Here is a 19,571-nt window from a genome sequence, read left to right on the forward strand (position 1 = left end):
ATAAGGAAACTGAAACAGCATTAAAGCAACCTATCCAAGACCACAAAACTGGTCAACTGCAAGGCTGGACAGAGGTAACCAAGGATCATGCATTAGATATGGGAACTAAGAACTGGCAGGTAGACAAAAGGATCCAGTAATATAAATTAAGACTCAAGTCTTGGGGGCTAGGGAGATGGCTCAGTGGTTAAAGATGCTTGCTTGTAAAGCTTACTAACCCAGATTTGATTGTATAGTACCCACGTAAAGCTAGATACACACTGTGGTGCATGCATCTGAAGTTTGTTTGCAATGACAATAGGCCATAACATATTTATACTGTCTGTCTGTCTGTCTGTCTCTCTCTCCCTTGGTGTATCTGTATTGTCTATCTCTTTCTCAAATAAACAGATAAAAATCTTTTTTAGAACTGGAGAAATGGCTCAGCAGTTAAGATGCTTGCTTACAAACCCTAATAACCTAAGTTCAATTCCCTGGTACCCACATCAAGCCAGATACACAAAGTGGTGCATGCATCTGGAGTTCATTTTCAGTGGCTAGAGGCTCTGGTGTGAGTATTCTCTCTCTCTGTCTGTCTCTCTTCCCTCTCTGCTTGCAAATAAAATAGTGTGTGTGTATGTGTGTGTGAGAGAGAGAAGAGAGAGAGGAGGGGGGAGGGAAGAAAGGAGGGGAGGAATAATTTAAACACACACACTTTTTTGTTTTGTTTTCCGAGGTAGGGTCTCACTGTAGTTCAGGCTGACCTGGAATTCACTATGTAGACTCAGGGTGGCCTCAAACTCTCACTGATCCTCCTACCTTTGCCTCTCAAGTGCTGGGATTAAAGGCATGTGCCACAACACCTGGCTTAAAAAATATACTTTTTTGGGGCGGGTGGTGCTGGAGGGATGGCTTAGCAGTGAAGGTATTTGCCTGCAAAGCCAAAGGACCCAGATTCGATTCTCCAGGACCCACGTTAGCCAGATGCACAAGGGGGTGCACACGTCTGGAGTTCGTTTGCAGTGGCTGGAGGCCCCAGTGTGTCCATTCTCTCTCTCTCTCTCCCTTCTTCCCTCCCCCCCTCTTTCTCTGGCAAATAAAAACAGAAATATAAAAAATATACTTTTTCCCTGGAGAGTGCTCAGCAGTTAAAAGCACCTGCTTGCAAAGCCTCACAGCCCAGGTTTGATTCCCTAGTGCCCACGTAAAGCCAGATGCACAAAGTGGATTATGCATCTGGAGTTTCTCTGTAGCAGCTAGAGGCCCTGGCATATCCATTTTCTCTCTCTCTTGCTCTGCTTACAAATAAGTTTTAAAAAATTATATATATAATTTAAAAAAGGCCAAAATCTTGGACTAGAGAGATAGTTCAGTAGATAAAGTGCTTCCTAGGTTCAGATCCCCAGAACTCACATAAAACTGGATGTGCTAGTACATGTTTGTAATCCTGGTGCATCTTGGGCAAGGGAGGTGAGCACAGGAAAATCTCCCAGATCATTGGCCAGCTAGCCTGGCAAATGCAGTGGTAAATTTAGAGACTTCTGCCACAAAAACAAGGTAGACCATGAGAACCAATGCCCAAAGCTGTCCTCTGACCTTTACATATGCACTGTGGCATATGCATGGGCAACCCCCAACAAACAAACAAACAAACAAACAAACAAAAACTTCCAGTTGGAAAGGTCAAACTAGAAAAATCTAACTTAGGATAGGTATGTGTCCGTAGTAAATTATCAGAGTCCAGCAAGGCTCAGCAATCAAGGAAGTATCTAACCTTGGTTGAGGTACGTCAGAGTTTCATCATGGAGTTTCACTGCTGGAGAAGTGGCAGCACAAAGAACATACTGAAAAGGCAGAATCTCATTCTCATTGTCCGGAGGCAAGCTTGACTCTTCTTGCTTAAAAATGGGCAATGCAAGGACATCACTAAAATAAAACAAACAACATAATTAATACCTGACTACAATGAACAAAAGAGGATTTACTAGTGAACATTTTCCACTGTACATTGCTGTCACAAATGTGGTTTCTCAGACTACCTGCGGTGACGTCCCCGACTGCGCAAGACAAGACGAATACTCACTGCTAAAACCATTTCGCAGAGATCACAGGCAGAGCTCTGCACTATAAATCTAAGGCACTCGGGGCAACGGCAGAGACGTGGCTGAATATGGCCCCCACAGGTCTTATGCTGCAAGCCTGGTCCTCAGGGTGACAGTACGGGGGTAGTGGAATCTATGAGAGGTGAGACCCACTGAAAGGTTATGGTGTCACGGGGGCTGTAGCTCCTGACAATGGATCGCTATAAGGGAACCTGGTACCCTCCCTGAATTCTTTTTAAGTGTGTTTTCTTACCAGGCATGGTGGTTCATGCCTGTAATCCCAGCACGAGGGAAGCTGAGGTGAAAGGATCACTTGAGCCCAGGTCAGGGCCAGACTGGGCAACTCAGCAAGATCCCACCTTTTGAACAAAATAAATGAAAATACCTTTCTCATGAATTCACACATGTTCTAACCATACAGTGCCACCCACCAACCTAACGAGCTGAGTGGATGTGGTGCCTTGATGGTGAGTCTTCAGAACTGTGTGTCATGCTGAGTAAACCCCTCTTACTTGCTCATTATGCAACACTGGGAATTTTGGTAAAGCAACATAAAATGGAATATACTAAGTAATACATTTTATATTATATATAACATTATATGTAACACTGTAACCACATAAGTTAATCAACTAAAAGGACTAAAACCTTTTTTTTTTTTTGTAAGGTAGGATTTTGCTCTAACCCAGGCTGACTTGGAATTCACTATGAAGACTCAGGATGGCCTTGAACTCACAGTCATCCTCCTTCAGAATGCTGGGAATAAAGGTGTGTGCCTCTACACTTGGCTCATAAACAACTTTTTATGCTGTTTTGAGGCAAGGTCTCATGTAACCCAGACTAGCCTTGAATTCATTATGTACCCAAGGATGACCTTGAACTGATCCTCTTGCCTTAACCTCCCAAGTGCTAGGATTACAGACATTCACCACCATAGCTTGGCTAGCCAACTTTAGAATATCTTAGAAACCACGTGAAAGCTGAGAAGTTGCTTAAGCCTAGAATCTCAGCTACTCAGGAAGCTGAGGCAGGAGGATTACAGGTTAAGACAAGCTTGGGCTACATAACAAGATCCTGCCTCAAAAAAACAAAACAAAAAAGAAAACACATATCAGTAATATTTGAGAAACCGTAACATGTTAAAATAGACGTAAAGGGGCTGGAGAGATGGCTTAGCGGTTAAGGTGTACTGCCTGAGAAGACTAAGGACTCATGTCCAACTCTCTAGATCCCACGTAACCCAGATGCACAAGGTGACACAAGTGTACAACAAGGTGGCACAGACATCTGGGGTTCAGTTACCGTGGCTGGAGGCCCTGTCACACCAACTCTCAGTCCTCCCCTCGCATAGTAAAAAGGCCAGTCTGTTGGACTTGCCTAAAAGAAAATAGATGTGAAGGATTTACAAACTTTTTCTCTCATGAGCTGGGTATGGTGGCACATACCTTTAATCCCAACAGAGATAGGAGGATCATCGTGAGTTCAAGGCCACCCTGGGACTACATTATGAATTCCAAGTCAGCCTGAGCTAGAGTAAGACCCTACCTCGAAAAACAAAACAAACAAACAAACAAATAAACAAACAAAAAATCCAAAACAAAGATATAAACATTTAGGCCTGGAAGATGGCTTAGCAATTAAAGGCACTTGCTTGCAAAACCTGCAGGACCAGGGTTCAACTCCCCGGCACCCATGTAAAGTTGGATACAAAGTGGTATATGTGTCTAGTTTCATTGCAGCAGCAAGAGACTCTGGTATACTCAAACACATACACATAAATACGCAAAAAAGAAAAAAATTGGGGGAGGGAGGGAATTACCATGGGATATCGTTTTTATAATCATGGAAAATGCTAATAAAAATTTAAAAAAATTAAAAAGAAAAAAATTTTGGCTGGGCGTGGTGGCGCACACCTTTAATCCCAGCACTCAGGAGGTAGGAGGATCACCGTGAATTTGAAGCCACCCTAAGACTACATAGTGAATTCCTGGTCAGCCTGGGCTACGGTAAGACCCTTCCTCAAAAAAAAAAAAAAAAAAATGTTTGTCAAGGTAAGGTTTCACTATGTAGTCTCAGGGTGACTTCAAACTCACAGTAATCCTACCTCTGCCTCCTAAGGGCTGGGATATTAAGCGTGTGCCACCATGCCTGGCTAAAAAAATTACCGTTTAATGAAAGATATCTGAGTCAGCAAAGCCCTACCTCATGCAATATACCAGACACAAACCTGCTTTCTCAGGTTTTTTCCATACATTTCAGGATTAGCTCCTACCAGACTGGCAAACTCATTAAACCACTACTAATTAAAAACATCACCTGTGGCATCATTAACACTAGGTTCTTTTATTAAGTTTCTGAAATCACTAACGTCCGATTAGGCAGGAAATGTTCATGAGGTCTGTGGGTTATATATTCCAGAAACTCTCATACCTTTGACATAAAATATAGAGCTTCCATTTCAATACTCAAGGACGTGAGATATGCCATCATAGTATGACACTAACACTAACAGGAATTTTTGTTTTCCATTAAACCACCACATTTAGGTATTTTTAATTATTAAATTGTATTTGTTATATTTATTGAGGGAAATAGAGCCAAGGAAAGGCACTCAGGTGGCTACAGATCCCACGTGGAGGACCTGGGGGAAAAAAAGCATGGAAAGAAAAAACAAAAGAAAGTTCAAGGAGTTCCTGCCATGTGGGGAGCTGGAGAGGATAAAGAACACATGCAGGCAATAAGGGCTGGGGGCCCTCCCAGCTGGGCATGGGCCAAGCCAGCCCAGGTCCAGTGGAGGGAAAAACTTACCCACAACTGGAAGTTCCCAAGTAACCACAGAGACAGAGCTGGGTATTCAACAAAAATTTTTTAAAATTTATTTGAGAGAGAGAATAGGTGTGCAAGGGCCTCCAGCCACTGTACATGAACTCTAGTGATCCTCCTACCCCTGCCTCCCAAGTGCTGGGATTAAAAACATGCACCACCACGCCCAGCTTTTCTTATCTTAGTTATGTTTCCCTCTTCACTGGCAAGCATCACTGACCACCTCTCTATCTTTTGGGATTTTTTTTTTTTTTTTGTCTAGTTCATTTTGTCCCTCATCCCAAGTCTGGCTTTAAAGCAAGACACTCTTTAGCCCTTCAAGTCCCACTGCCCTCCTGCAAGGAGAGAAAAGCAGACCCTCTTCTGGTGTTTTGTGGGTTTTTTTGGGGGGAGGGGGGTTTGAGGCAAGTCCAACAGACTGGCTTTTATTTTACTGAGCAACAGCAATAACAGGAAGGGGAGCAGAGAGAGAACCAGCACGCCAGAACCTCAGCCATTGTAAGAGAACTCTGGGCTTGTGTGCTACCTTGTGCGCATCTGCGACTCTGCATTCTTGCATCACCTTGTACGTCTGGATTACGCGCGACCTGGAGAGTTGAACATGGATCCTTAGGCTTGTAGACAAGTACCTTGACCTCTTAGCCATGTCTCCAACCATTTTTTGAGGCAGGGTCTCACTCTAGCCCAGGCTGACCTGGCATTCACTATGGAGTCTCAGGGTGGCCTCGAACTCACAGAGATCCTGCCTCTGCCTCCCAAGTGCTTGGATTCTTTGGTGTTTAAGGCCTTGCTACTTCTAACCTTTAAAATCCTTCAAGTACCAGAGTTCTAGTGCTTTTAGCTCTCATAAAAACTCCTCTGAGCCGGGTGTGGTGGCGCACGCCTTTAATCCCAGCACTCGGGAGGCAGAGGTAGGAGGATCTCTGTGAGTTCGAGGCCACCCTGAGACTCCACAGTGAATGCCAGGTCAGCCTCGGCTAGAGTGAGACCCTGCCTCAAAAAACAAAACAAAACAAAACAAAAACCCTCCTCCTTCAGAGTACATTTTTTCCTTTCTTTCTTTCTTTCAATTATATTTTTTCAAGGTAGGTCTTCACTCTAGCCCAGGCTGACCTGAGGGTCAGGGGGGAGTATGGTGCAATGCACAGGGCTTTATTTTTTCTTAAACCATGTCAAAGAATTTATTTTTGTTTTTTTGAGGAATTTTTATTTATTTATGTGCAAGAATAGAGAGATAGGGGAAAGAGAGAGAGAGAATGAGTGGATGCACCAGGGCCTCCAGCCACTGCAAATAAACTCCAGATGCATGTGCCTCTTTGTGCATCTGGCTGAGGGAACCAAGCCTAGGTCATTAGGCTTTGTAGACAACACATGAACTGCCCAGCCATCTCTCCAGCCCCTTATTTATATTTTATCCAAGCATAGAGAAGGCTCACGATGGATTTAAGTAAGTCCTTCTTAAACACACACACACACACTTTATTTATTTAAGAGAGATGGAGACAAAGAAAGTGAGTACGGGCACACCAGGGTTTCCCACCACTGCCAACAAACTATTGCATCTGGCTTTACATGGATACCAGGGAATTGAACACAGGCCACCAGCAAGCAAGTGCCTTTAACTGCTGAGCCATGTCTTCAACCCTTTATTTTTTTTAACATATTGCATATTGGTTATATTCCCATCAAGTTAATACTCTTATGTTCCCCCTCCCCTACTCCCAACAAAACACGTCTTTGATAAAGGCCACTTTTGTAAAATGGTTAGCTTATTTCCTAGGCATGTCCTCAATTATACCTGAAGAGGCACCAAAGCAGAACTGCTATTAGGCACCACCATCCGGAGGCCGGCTTCAAGCTGAATCCTTCTGCCTTAGACTCCTGAGTACTGGGACTACAGGTGTTTATCACCATGCCCAGCTTCAGAAAAATGGGTTGTTTTTCTTCCTTTTTCTTTTTTCCTTTTTTTCTTTGGGGGGGGGGGGAGAGGTCCAGGTTTCACTCTAGTCCAAAGCTAACCTGAAACTCACTTTGTAGCCCAGGTTGGACTTGACCTCACAACAGTCCTCCTACATCAGCCTCCCAAGTGCTGGAATTATAGTCATGAGCCACTATGTCTGGCTTTACAATACTTTTTCTTTTTTATTTTGTTTTTTTGAGGTTTGGTCTCACTGACCTGGAATTCACTATGTAGTCTCAGGGTGGCCTTGAACTCATGGCAATCCTTCTACCTTTGCCTCCTGAGTGCTGGGATCAAAGGCATGCACAAAGGAGGCAGAGATAGAAGAATCTCTGTGAGTTCAAGGCAAGCCTGAGACTACATAGTGATTTCCAGATCAGCCTGGGCAACAGTGAGACCAAACCTCAAAAACAAAAACAAAAACAAACAAACAAACAAAAAAAATAGCCAGGCATGGTGGCGCACACCTTTAACCCCAGCACTTGGAAGGCAGAGGTAGGAGGATCACCGTGAGTTCGAGGCCACCCTGAGACTCCATAGTGAATTCCAGGTCAGCCTGGGCTACAGTGAGACTCTACCTAGAAAAACAAAGAATAGCTGGCATGGTGGCACAAGTCCTTAATCCCAGCACTCAGGAGGCTGAGGTAGGAGGATCGCTGTGAGTTCAAGGCCAGCCTAAGACTAATTCCAGGTCAGCATGAACTAGAGCAAGACCCTACCTTGGGAAACAAACACACAAGTAGTGACAGAGGACAACACCTAACGTTCTCCCTTTGCCTCTGCATACATACATGCACATGCACACAGGGAACATGCACCTGCACACACACATGCACACACCACAAATACACATGCAAAAAATAACATCTTAAATAGTTAGTGTGCCTACGTTCCAAATTCCTTAGCACTTTGGTATTACTGGCCTCTGTCTCTAACCTGTCTCATACATACATGTGCTGCCCTCTCTAGCTGGCCTTCGAGCTCCCAGATTCTCTGGGCTCAGCCTCTTATTGTCATAGGTGTCCTGGGACTAAAGACACATGCACCACTTTGCGCCTGGCTTTATGTTGGTGCTGTGGACCGAACTCATGCAAGCATGCACCTTTTACCACTGAGCCATTTCCCTGACCCATTATGGTATGTTTGAAACAAAAACAATAATCAGTCGTGGTGGCACAATCCCAGCCCTCCAGAGGCAGAAGTAGGATCGCCATGAGTTCAAGACCACCGAGACTACACAGTGAATTCCAAGTCAGCCTGAGCTAGAGTGAGACCCTACCTCAAACAAGGAAAAAAAAAAAAAACAACAAAAAACCTATGCTGTAGAGATGGCTTAGCAGTTAAGGTACTTGTCTGCAAAGACTAACAACCTGAGTTTGATTCCCCAGTACCCATGTAAAGCCAAATACTCAAAGTGGTACATGTAACCGGAGTTTGTTTGCAGTGGCTGGAGGTCCTGGTGCACTCATTCTCATTCTCTCTCTCTCTCTCTGATTAAAAACAAACAGGGCTGGGGAAATGGCTTAGTGGTTAAGGTGCTCGCCTGAGAAGCCTAAGGATCCTGGTTCGATTCTCCAGGACCCAAGTAAGCCAGATGCACAAGAGGGCATATGCATCTGGAGTTCGTTTGCAGTGGCTAGAGGCCCTGGAATGCTCATTCTCTCTTTCTCTCTATCTGCCTCTTTCTTTCTCAAATAAATAAATAAATAAAATATTTTTTAAAATAAATTTTAAAAATCTGAGGTGGGCTGGAGAGATGGCTTAGCAGTTAAGGCACTTGTCTGCAAAGCTAAAGGACCCAGGTTCAATTCTCCAGGACCCACATAAGCCAGATGCACAAGGGGGCACATGTGTCTGGGGTTTGTCTGCAGTGGCTGGAGGCCCTAGTGCACCCATTCTCTCTCTCTCTCTCTCTCTCTCTCTCTCTCTCTCTCTCTCTCTCTCAAATAAAATACATAATAATAATTAAAAAAAACTAAGGTTAAATTTCTTTTTTTCTTTTTTTTAATTTTTATTTTTATTAGCATTTTCCATGATTATAAAAAAATATCCTGTGGTAATTCCCTCCCCCCCCACACTTTCCCCTTTGAAATTCCATTCTCCATCATATTACCTCCCCATCATCTTTTTTTTTTTTTTTGAGGTAGGATCTCACTCTAACCCAGGATGACCTGAATTATATAGTTTCCATATGGCCCCGAATTCACAGCATTTCTCCTACCTCTGCCTTCCAACTGCTGGGATTAAGGGGTGCGCCACCATGCCCAGCTCTGAGATTAAATTTCTCAAGACTAAGAGCATTGTGTAACATAACTCAAATTTCCCTGAAAAAAAAAAAAAAAATCACTAGATGGGCATGGTGGCACATGCCTTTAAACCAGCACTCGGGAGGCAAAGGTAGGAGCATCACCATGAGTTCGGGGCCACCCTGAGACTACATTGTGAATTCCAGGTCAGCCTGGGCTATAGTGAGACCCTACCTTATTTACATAGTGGCTGGAGAGATGGTGTTGCAGTTAAGGAACTTGCCTGCAAAGCCTGAGGCCCCAGGTTTGATTCCCTAGTACCCACATAAACCAGATGTACAAGTGCCTGGAGCTCATCTGGAGGGGCTGAAGGCCCTGGTGCACCCATTTTCTATGTGCCTCTTTCTTTCTTTCACATAAATAAATATATATTTTTTAATTTACATAGATAGCTGGGCATGGTGGCACATGCCTTTAATTCCAGCACTCAAGAGGCAGAGGTAGGAGGATCTGAGTTCAAGGCCATCCTGAGAGCATACAGTGAGTTCCAGGTCAGCCTGGATGAGAACAAGACTCTACCTCCGAAAAACCAAAACAAACAAAAAATTTTATATAGACTGTTAATCAAACTTTAAGCAAAGACTCCTGGAAATAAAGTATTAAGTCCTAACTTATTGCTTCAATCAGGAAAACACATTTTGAATTTGAAAGGATAAGTGTACTTGACATATCTCTCAAAAGATTTCACTAGCAGAATGAGCATTTTTCCACTTTCTTCATAAAAAGCAACTTCCCCGGATAAACTCAAAAACTCATTGAAGTGTTAAGTTCTAAAGTTTCTGAAGTCTTACAATGCATTAGAAAGCTCAACTGCGGTCCACCTAACCCTAAGTGGCAGATGTTTCAGCATGTCCACACACCATTTTTCCACATCTATAAATAAACCATACTAGAGCACGAAATACACAGGTTTAAATATGAGACAGGTCAAGGATATCTAATCTGGGTAGGAATTCATCATGAGTATCTCAGGTTTAAATATTAGGCAAGCTGGTGATGTCTAGTACAGGCAGGGAACTCCATGTGAGTATCTCAAGCTGTTTTCTTGTTATACACAAGTAAGCACAGGGAATATAAAGTAGCCTTACTATTAATCGCAAAGCAGAAAGTAGTTTTAAACCCGGTGTGGTGGTTCAAGCCTTTAATCCCAGCACTTGGGAGGCAGAAGTAGGAGGATTACTTTGAGTTCAAGGCCACCCTAAGACTACAGTGAATTCCAGGTCAGCCTGGGATAGTGAGACCCTACCTCGAAAAACAAAACAAAACAAAACAAAACAAAACAAAACAAAACAAAACAAAACAAAACAAAACAAAACAAAACAAAAAGTAAAAGTAGTTTTAGCCCAAAATGACATGGAGGGGTTAAAGAGATAACTCCATAGTCAAGTGCACTTCTGCACAAACCTGAGGACCTGAACCTCCTTCATTCAAATCGTCAGAATCCATGCAAAACATCTGGGCATGGCCACACACACACCTGTGAGCCCAGCAGGAGAGCAGAGACACAGGAATAAAAGCTTGTCATCTCCAGGTTCAGTATGAAACTCCAGCTCAAAAACAACTCGCAGAAGCAGAAAAGTGATAAACCATGAGGTGGGGCACTCCATGTCCACTCTGGGTACCACAGGAGATTGTACCTGAGGCAGGCAAGTGCACATGGGGCACTGCAGAGGCACATGCACTCACCAAGCACACCAGAACCACTTCAAACACACACACATGTTAAGAATAAAACGGTACTGAGGAAATTTTCATCTGTAAGGCCATTTCTTCCTTTGCTATTTAGCTCTTAAAAGCAGAAAACGGGGCTGGAGAGATGGCTTAGCGGTTAAGCGCTTGCCTGTGAAGCCTAAGGATCCCGCTTCAAGGCTCGATTCCCCAGGTCCCACGTTAGCCAGATGCACAAGAGGGCGCACGCGTCTGGAGTTCGTTTGCAGTGGCTGGAGGCCCTGGCACGCCCATTCTCTCTCTTCTCTCCCTATCTGCCTCTTTCTCTCTCTGTCACTATCAAATAAATAAAAATAAACAAAAAAAATTTTTTTTAAAAAAGCAGAAAACAAAGGTGAGTGTGGTGGTGCTCTCCTTTCAGTCCAGCTCTCAGGAGGCAGATAGGATTGCTTTGAGTTCAAGGCCAGCCTGAGACTATATAATGAATTCCAGGTCAGACAGGGCTACAGTGAGACCCTGCCTCAAGAAAACAAAAATAAACAAACAGAGGTAAGGTTTCACTCTAGCCCAGGCTGACCTGGTATTCACTATGTAGTCTCAGGTTGGCCTCAAACTCAGTGATCCTCCTACCTCTGCCTCCCAAGTGCTGGGATTGAAGATGTGCACCACCACGCCCAGCCAACTAAATAAATAAGTAAAGGAAAAAGAAAAAAAGGCAAAGAGAGGCTGGAGGCCTGCAAAGCCTGACAATGTTAGCCAGATTCACTTTCCTTTTTTTTTTTGGTTTTTTGAGGTAGAGTCTCACTGTAGCACAGGCTGACCTGGAATTCACTCTGTATTCTCAGGGTGGCCTCAAACTCATAGCGATCCTCCTACCTCTGCCTCCTAGGTGCTGGGATTAAAGGTGTGCACCACCACGCCCAGCTTCACTATGTTTTTAATTTTTTTTTTTATATTTTTTTTGAAAGAGAGATAAGGAGGAGAGAGATGGGGAGAAAATGGGTGCACCAGGGTCTCCAGCTGCTGCAATCAAACTCCAGATACATGAGCCACCTTGTACATCTGGCTTACGTGGGTCTTAGGGAATCGAATTTGAGTCCTTTGGCATTGCAAGCAAGTGCCTTAACCACTAAGCCATTGCTCTACCCTCTAACAACCCAATTCCCCAGTTCCGACCCACATACAGTCAGATGCATGAAGTGACACATACATCTGAAGTTCGTTTGTTTAGCAGCAGGAGGCCCTGTCACACCCATTCTCTCTATGTCTCTTCTGTCTCTCTCTGCTTGCAAATAAATAAATTTTTTAAAAAATAGGACAGATTGACCCAGGCATGGTGGTGCATGCCTTTAATCCCAGCACTCAGGAAGCAGAGGTAGGAGGATTGCTGTGAGTTCCAGGCCACCCTGAGACTCCATAGTGAATTTCAGGTCAGCCTGGGCTAGAGTGAGACCCTATCTCGAAAAACCAAAAAAAAAAAAAAAAAAAAAAAAAAATAGGAGAGATGGAGAGATGGTTTAGTGGTTAAGGTGCTTGCCTGTGAAGCCTAAGGACCCAGGTTCGACTGCCCAGGACCCACATAAGCCTGATGCACAAGGGGTGTACGCATCTGGAGTTCATTTGCAGTGGTTGGAGGCCCTGGCGTGCCCATTTTCTTACTCTCCCTCTTTCTCTGTCAAATAAATAAAAATAAATTAAAATGAGGCACTCACTCAGAGAGCGACATCATCACCATGGCAATCAGGGGCCAAGACCAGAGACTGAAGAGACCCGATGATATGCAAATAAGCTAACCCTAAGGTGACTATCAGCAGCTTGGATAAGTGAGGAAAAAATGGGTAATAAAAACCCCAGCAAAAGCTCAAAACACTGTCACTCAACTCAGACAGGTAGACTCCACGTCCCTCTCTGTGTTGATACCCACTGTGAGAAGCAGCAGCCCGTGGACCCCTGGGCAGCCTGGCATGGGGTGGACAGAGCAGGACCTGACCCAGACTCCGCCCGCGGGCCAAGTGAGCGTCTCAGGGGGTTAGGCTAGTTGAGAGGGGAAGGGAGAAAGTGACCTGGTTTAATAATAAACATATGTGAAGTGTAAATAAAGTGTGGCAACTGAATTAACAAAGTCCACCTCTTGACTACTGAGTTTACTGCTGGCGACAGGCAACAGGTATGTGCCACCATACCCAGCATCCTGGCCTGCAGTCACTGCAAACAAATTCCAGATGCATGCACCACCTCATGTATCTGGTTTATGTGGGTCCTGCGAAATCGAACCTGGGTCCTTAGGCTTCGCAGGCAAGCATCTTAACCACTAAGTCACCTCTCCAGCTCCTACTTGGCTTTTTAAATGGATGCACCCTGATTTAATGTAATTTTGTCATGTCTTCTTGTGGTAACTATTTTCATTTAGTTGTCTTTTTGTGTCATTCTGCATCCTAAGAAATATGTGAAGCTGGACGTGGTGGCACATGCCTATAATCCCAGCACTTGGGAGGCAGAGGTAGGATAACTGCTGTGAGTTCAAGATCAGCCAGAGACTACACAGTGAAAGGTCAGCCTGGACTAGAGCAAGACCCTACCTTGAAAAACCAACCAAACAAACAAACAAAAAAGTATTTGAGTTATGGGGCTGGAAAAATGGCTTCGTGGTTTAAAGCCTGACTGCCCAGGTTCCATTCCTCAATACCTACCTAAATAGCCAGATACACAAGGTGATGCATGCTTCTGGAATTTGTTTGTAGTGGCAGTAGTCCCTGGTACACTGATACTTTCTCTCTCCCTCTGTCAAATAAATAAATAAAAATATTAAATAAGGCCTGGAGAGATGGCTTAGCAGTTAAAGCGCTTGCCTGAAAAGCTAAAGGACCCAGGTTCAATTCTCCAGGACCCATGAAACCAGATGCACAAGACGGGGCATGAGTTTGGAGTTTGTTTGCAGCAGCTGGAAGCCCTGGCATGCCCATTCTCTATCTTCCTCTCTTTGTCTGCTTCTTCCTCTCTGTCTTTAATAAATAAAATAAAATATTTGAATTAAGGGGATGAGGATATAGATCAGGGGTTAAAGGTGCTTATTTGCCTGTGTGTCCATATTCAATTTCCTAGCCACACATATAAGCCAGAAGCAAAAAGTGACCCATGAGTCTGGGGTTCATTTGCAATACCAAAAAACCCTGGTACCCATATTCATTCTCATTCTCTCTCTCTCTCACCCCTACACATGCAAATAAATGAAAATATTTTAGCAGAATATTAACAAAACCGGTGGCCACTTTATTTTTACATTTTTTTAACACAAAAAAAATAAAGTAGGGGGCTGGAGAGATGGCTTAGCAGTTAGGGCACTTGCCTGTGAAGCCTAAGGACCCAGGTTCCATCCTCCAGGTCCCACATAAGCCAGATGCACAACGGTGGCACATGTATCTGGAGTTTGTTTGCAGTAGCTAGAGGCTCTGGCATGCCCATTCTCTCTCTCCCTCTTTCTGTCTCAAATAAATAAATAAAAATATATTTTAAAAAATTTAAGTCCTTTAAAAGAAATTAGCTCTTGGGGCTAAAGAGATGGCTTAGCAGTTAAGGCACTTGCCTGCAAAACCAAAGGACCCAGGTTCCACTCCCCAGGAGTTATTGACTGCTGGCAAAAAAAAAAAAAAGTAAAGCAGGGAGCTGGGCATGGTGTGGCACACCTTCAGTCCCAGCACTCAGGAGGCAGAGGTAGGAGGATTGCTATGAGTTCAAGGCCACCCTGAGACTACAGAGTGGATTCCACATCAGCCTGAGCTAGAGTGAGATCCTACCTCAAAAAAAAAAAAAAAAAAAATTTAAAAGTAGGGCTAGAGAGATGGTTCAGTGGTTAAGGCACTTCTCTGCAAAGCCTAATGACTTGGGTTCGATTTTCTAGTACCCATGTCAAGCCATGCATCCACAGTTCTTTTACAGCGGCTAGACCTGGCATGCTTATTTTCTTTCTCTCTCCCCTTGCAAACACATAAATAAAACAAAAATAGCTGGGCATGGTGGTGGACACCTTTAACCCCAGCACTTGGAAGACAGAGGTAGGAGGACTGATGTGAGTGTAAGGCCACCCTGAGACTACACGGTAAATTCTAGGTCACCCTGGACTACAGCAAGACCCTACCTTAAAAAAAAAAAATTAACTATTCTTAGCATGTTTACTCTAAAATGTATATGTGTGAATGTTTGGGGGATGATTTTCGAACTACATTAGTATATAAGGAGCTGTTGTCTCTCTCTTTTGTTTTCCTTCTCTTCCTTAGAAAAAGTGGTTAGCTAAAATACAGAAATTTAATAATTAACTGTAAAGAAAAACTGGTTAAACTGTTAATTTTTAGCTTCCTTCCTGGTGAGATGGTTCTGGTATGATGCTTTCAAATGTGAATTCTGGAAACCAAGACTGAGAAAATTCTTGTTACGGTGCTTTTGTTTGTTTGGTTGGTTGGTTGGTTTTCCAAGGTAGGGTTTCACTCTAGCCCAGGCTGACTTGGAATTCGCTACAGTGTCTCAGGGTGGCCTGGAACTCACAGCGTTCCTCCTACCTCTGTTGGGATTAAAGGCGTATGCCACCACGCCTGGTTTTTGTTACAGATTTCTTTAAAGAGATTCAACCATCTACAACAAAGACTTAAAATAAAAACATAATATTAACTTGTCATAAATATAATTTATAGTTGTTTTTAAAATACTTTTAAATTTATTTACAAGGAGAAAGAGAGAAAATGAGCATGCCAGGGTCTCTAGCTGCTGCAAACAAATTCCAGATGCATGTGCCACTTTGTACATCTGGCTTTACGTGGGTACTAGGGAATCAAACCTGGGCAGTTAGGCTTTGTAGGGCCTTGACAACGGAGCAATCTCTTCAGCCCCTATTTGATACTGATTCAATAATCTTAAATGTCCCCAAAAGCTACTAATAGTATTTTAATAGATTTTTATTTTATTTTATTTATTCGAGAGAGACAGAGAAAGAGAATGGGCATGCCAGGGCCTCCAGCCATTACAAACAACTCCAGACACATGCACTACCTTGTGCATCTGGCTTACAGAGACACTGGAAAACCTGGGTCCTTAGGATTTGCAGGTAAATGCCTTTAACTGCTAAGCTAAGCCAACTCTCCGGCCCCAATTTTTGTTTTTTTGTTTTGTTTTGTTTTTGTTTTTCGAGGTAGGGTCTCGTTGTAGCTCAGAATGAACTAGAATTCACCATGTCTCAAACTGGCCTCAAACTCACTGCAATCCTCCTACCTCTGCTGAGATTAAAGGAATGTGCCACCATGCCAGACCTAATGGTATTTTATATGTGTGTGTGTGTGTTTTTTTTTGACATGAGTGATTTCTTTATTTAGAAAATCAACTGGCAGTTAATTAATGAATATTCTTTGTAATCAGTGTTGACTGACAATTTTGTGTTTTTTTCCTAGTGGCATCTTTTAAAAAATATTTTATTTTTATTTCTTTAATAGAGAGAATGGGCACGCCAGGGTCTCTAGCCACTGCAAACAAATTCCTTATGCATGTATCATTATGTGTATCTGGCTTACATGGGTACTGGTGAATCGAACCTAGGTCCTCTGGCTTCAAAGGCAAGTATATTAACCTGTATGTAAGCCATTGCTCCGGCCCCCTGATGGTACTTTAAAAAAAAATGTTTATGTGGAGATGGAGAGATGCCTCAGCAGTTAAGACACTTGCCTATAAAGCCTAAAGACCAGAGTTCAATCCCCCATTGCCCATGTAAAGCCAGAAGCACCAATTGGCACATGCACCCAGAGTTTTGTTTGCAGCAGCTAGAGGTTCTGGCATGCCCATCTTGCTCTCACTCTCTTCCTCTTCCTCCATGACAATAAATTTTAAAAATTTCTTTTTGAGGTAGGATCTCACTCTAGCCCAGGTTGACCCCACCTCGAAAATATTTTTAAAAATTTAGTATCTCAGCTGGACATGGCAGTGCATGCCTTTAATCCCAGCATTCGAGAGGCAGAGGTAGGAAGATGACCATGAGCTCAAGGCTACCCTGAGACTACACAGTGAATTCCAGGTCAGCCTGGGCTACAGTGAGACTCTATCTTGAAAAACCAAAAAGAAAAAGAAAAGAAAATTATTTATTTTCAAGCACAGAGAGGAGAGAGACAGACAGAATGGGTGCGCCTGGGCCTCTAGCCACTGCAAACGAATTCCAGACACATGCACCACTTTATGCATCTGGCTTTACGTGGGTACTGGGGAATCAAACCCAGGTCATTAGGCATTGCAGACAAGCACCTTAACCACTGAGCCATCTCTCCAATCCAAGAGCTATTAAACTGTTAAAGCAAGAATTTAAAAGTAGAGCTTGTTTATGAAATTAATTTCACTTTTTTAATAGTTAAGAGTAGCAAAAATGAGAGAACATAACAAGGTTTAATGCTGATCAAACACTTCTAAGTAGTGTACAATAAAAACCTTTTATTAGGGTTCAGTGTATAAAATGTATCAAGCAAACAGAAGGACTGGAATTCAGATCCCCAGGACCCACATAAACGCCATGTAAGCATGGTGGCTCACTTGTATGCCCAGCCTTCAGGAGACGGAGACAGGATCCCCGGGGAAGCTGGCTAGCTCAACTAGCTAAATCCTTGAGTTCTGGGTTCAGGTGAAAGATACTGCCTCAGTAAATACAGTGGAAGTGGTTGAGGAAGATACCGGATATCAACCTCCGGCACTGGCACACAGAGAAAAGAATTCCAGGACCAGGCTAGGGGAATGGCTCACTGGGTCAGAGTGCTGGCTGCCCAAGCATGAGGGTATGTGAGGTCTCTACATTTCATCCCCAGCACTTACATCAAAAGCTGGGTGTGTTAAGCCAGACATGGTAGTGCACGCCTTTAACCCCAGCTCTTTGGAGGCAGAGGTAGGAGGATCACCATGAGTTCAAGGCCACCTTGAGACTACATAGTGAGTTCCAGGTCAGCCTGGGCTAGAGTGAGACCCCACCTCGGGGGTGTGGGGGGGGTGGGGAGTGGGGAACTGGGTTTGCTGGGCTAGAGAGATGGTTTAGTGTTAAGGCGCTTGCCTACAAGGCCTAAGAACCCAGGTTTGTTTCCCCAGTACCCACAGAAGCCAGCTGCACATTATGGCATATGTGTCTGGAGTTTGTTTGCAGTGGGTACAGGCCCTGGTGGGCCCATTTTTTCCTCTCTTTCAAATAAATAAATAAAGTATTTTTTAAAAATTTTAAAACTTGGTATTTATCAGGAGGATGGCCTTGAACTCATCTTCCTGCCTTTACCTCCTGAGTACTGAGGAGTTGGGAATACGGGTGTGTGCTTTGCCACTAGGATTTGCCACTTTTATTTTGTAGCTTATGGTTCTGAAGTCAGAAACTACGAAAGCAAAGCCCTAAAGCAAACTGAGATACGATGATACTGGTATGTAGACGTTTATCAAGGACCCCCATTTCTTTCCAACAAATAGTCAATTATTCATTCACAATTAAGGCCCAGCATCCAAGTCCCCAATTTCCTAGACATTCTTCACCTGCTCAAAGCATGCACAAAAATCCAGACATACATATGCCACACCATTAGTGCCCGACTCCCACCCGGCCACAACAGCCTCTCAACGTTCCTCGGGGTGTCCATCAAGGGCCATTCTTCCTTCTTCCTGGGGCCCTGCAGACTTCCATCTGCCTGCGATCTCTCTTTCTAGTTCTTGCACAACACTCACGCTCAAACGTACAGAAAATTCACTTTGCCCAGACTGCAGGCAGCTTTTTAAACTCTATGCACCCTCCACCCTGCCTTTGTTATTTAGAAGTCAGGGTCTGGGGGGAAAAAAATCTCACTCACCTCATGCTATAGGCACCAGCACCAAGTTCCTGGCCAATCCCGGACAGGCTGGCATCAAAGTCTTGCACCAGCCCGGACTCAATCACTTCATCCGCCAGAGGCAGCTTCAGAGCCCAGGCCATCCTGGCTCCTTTTTTGCCCCGGCAGACGCCGTTTCTGACACAAGTGCGCCGCGTGTAACGCTACCTCCTCCCAGGGGCACGACAGTAGTAGAAAACTATTAACCGAGTCACGCCTGCAGCGCACTTGGTCACCTCCAGGCCCGACCCGCACTCGTTGCACAACTGCTCCCCCGGCCCTCTCTGGCCGCTGGGTCTTGGGAGCCCCCGGGTGTCCACAATTCCTCCTGCTCCCTTCCCTTGGCTCAACTGCTGCAGACTTCGCACGAGCTCGGCCCAGGGCCCCCGCGCGCCCCACGCCCCGGAGCTCCTCGGGGGTCGCTCGCCGCCCAGCAGACAGCCCCGCGGGAGCGCGGACGCGCCCAGCGGCTCCCGCACCTTCCCCTCCGCCCCTTCAGCCGGCGGCCCCGCCCTCCCGGGACTCGCACTTTCCCCTCCAGGCCTCGCTTCCGGTCAGTCCCCGGATCACTTCCGGTCACCCCTTCTCAAGCCCTCGGCTTTTAGGAGCAAAAGTCAGATTTCTGTAGGGTCGTCTCTCCGTCCCGCGCGAAACACCCGCAGCCCTGGGCCGTGGAAGTAGAAAGTCCAGCACGGGCTCGAAGCCCAGACCAACGCGAACGCCCTCCACAGCCCGGGCGCCGACCAATCACGACGCCCGCCTCCTCCGCCGGCCTGGCGAGCGTGACGTCAGCTCGTCGCGAACCAATCAGGAAGAGACGCCGTGGGGCCTCGGCAGCGGCGATAGGCTGAGATGCGCCACGGGTTCCCGCCCA

General features: G+C 44.7%; 1 protein-coding gene across 2 annotated transcripts in view; it reads right to left on the bottom strand.

Moving 5' to 3' along the window:
• The window catches only part of Tfcp2 (transcription factor CP2), a 62,505-nt gene extending 43,382 nt beyond the window's left edge, over positions 1-19,123 (bottom strand). For both annotated transcript variants that reach the window (XM_004649834.2, XM_004649833.2), the window contains exons 1-2: positions 18,680-19,123; positions 1,754-1,905 (exon numbers count right to left, since the gene is read on the bottom strand). In XM_004649834.2, the coding sequence (XP_004649891.2) occupies positions 1,754-1,905; positions 18,680-18,801 (274 nt within the window). In that variant the 5' untranslated portion in view covers positions 18,802-19,123. The remainder of the gene's footprint in view (positions 1-1,753; positions 1,906-18,679) is intronic.
• Positions 19,124-19,571: the final 448 nt, after the last annotated feature.

The sequence above is a fragment of the Jaculus jaculus genome, chromosome 6 (genome assembly GCF_020740685.1).
Source record: "Jaculus jaculus isolate mJacJac1 chromosome 6, mJacJac1.mat.Y.cur, whole genome shotgun sequence".
In the NCBI taxonomy this organism is placed as follows: Eukaryota; Metazoa; Chordata; class Mammalia; order Rodentia; family Dipodidae; genus Jaculus; species Jaculus jaculus.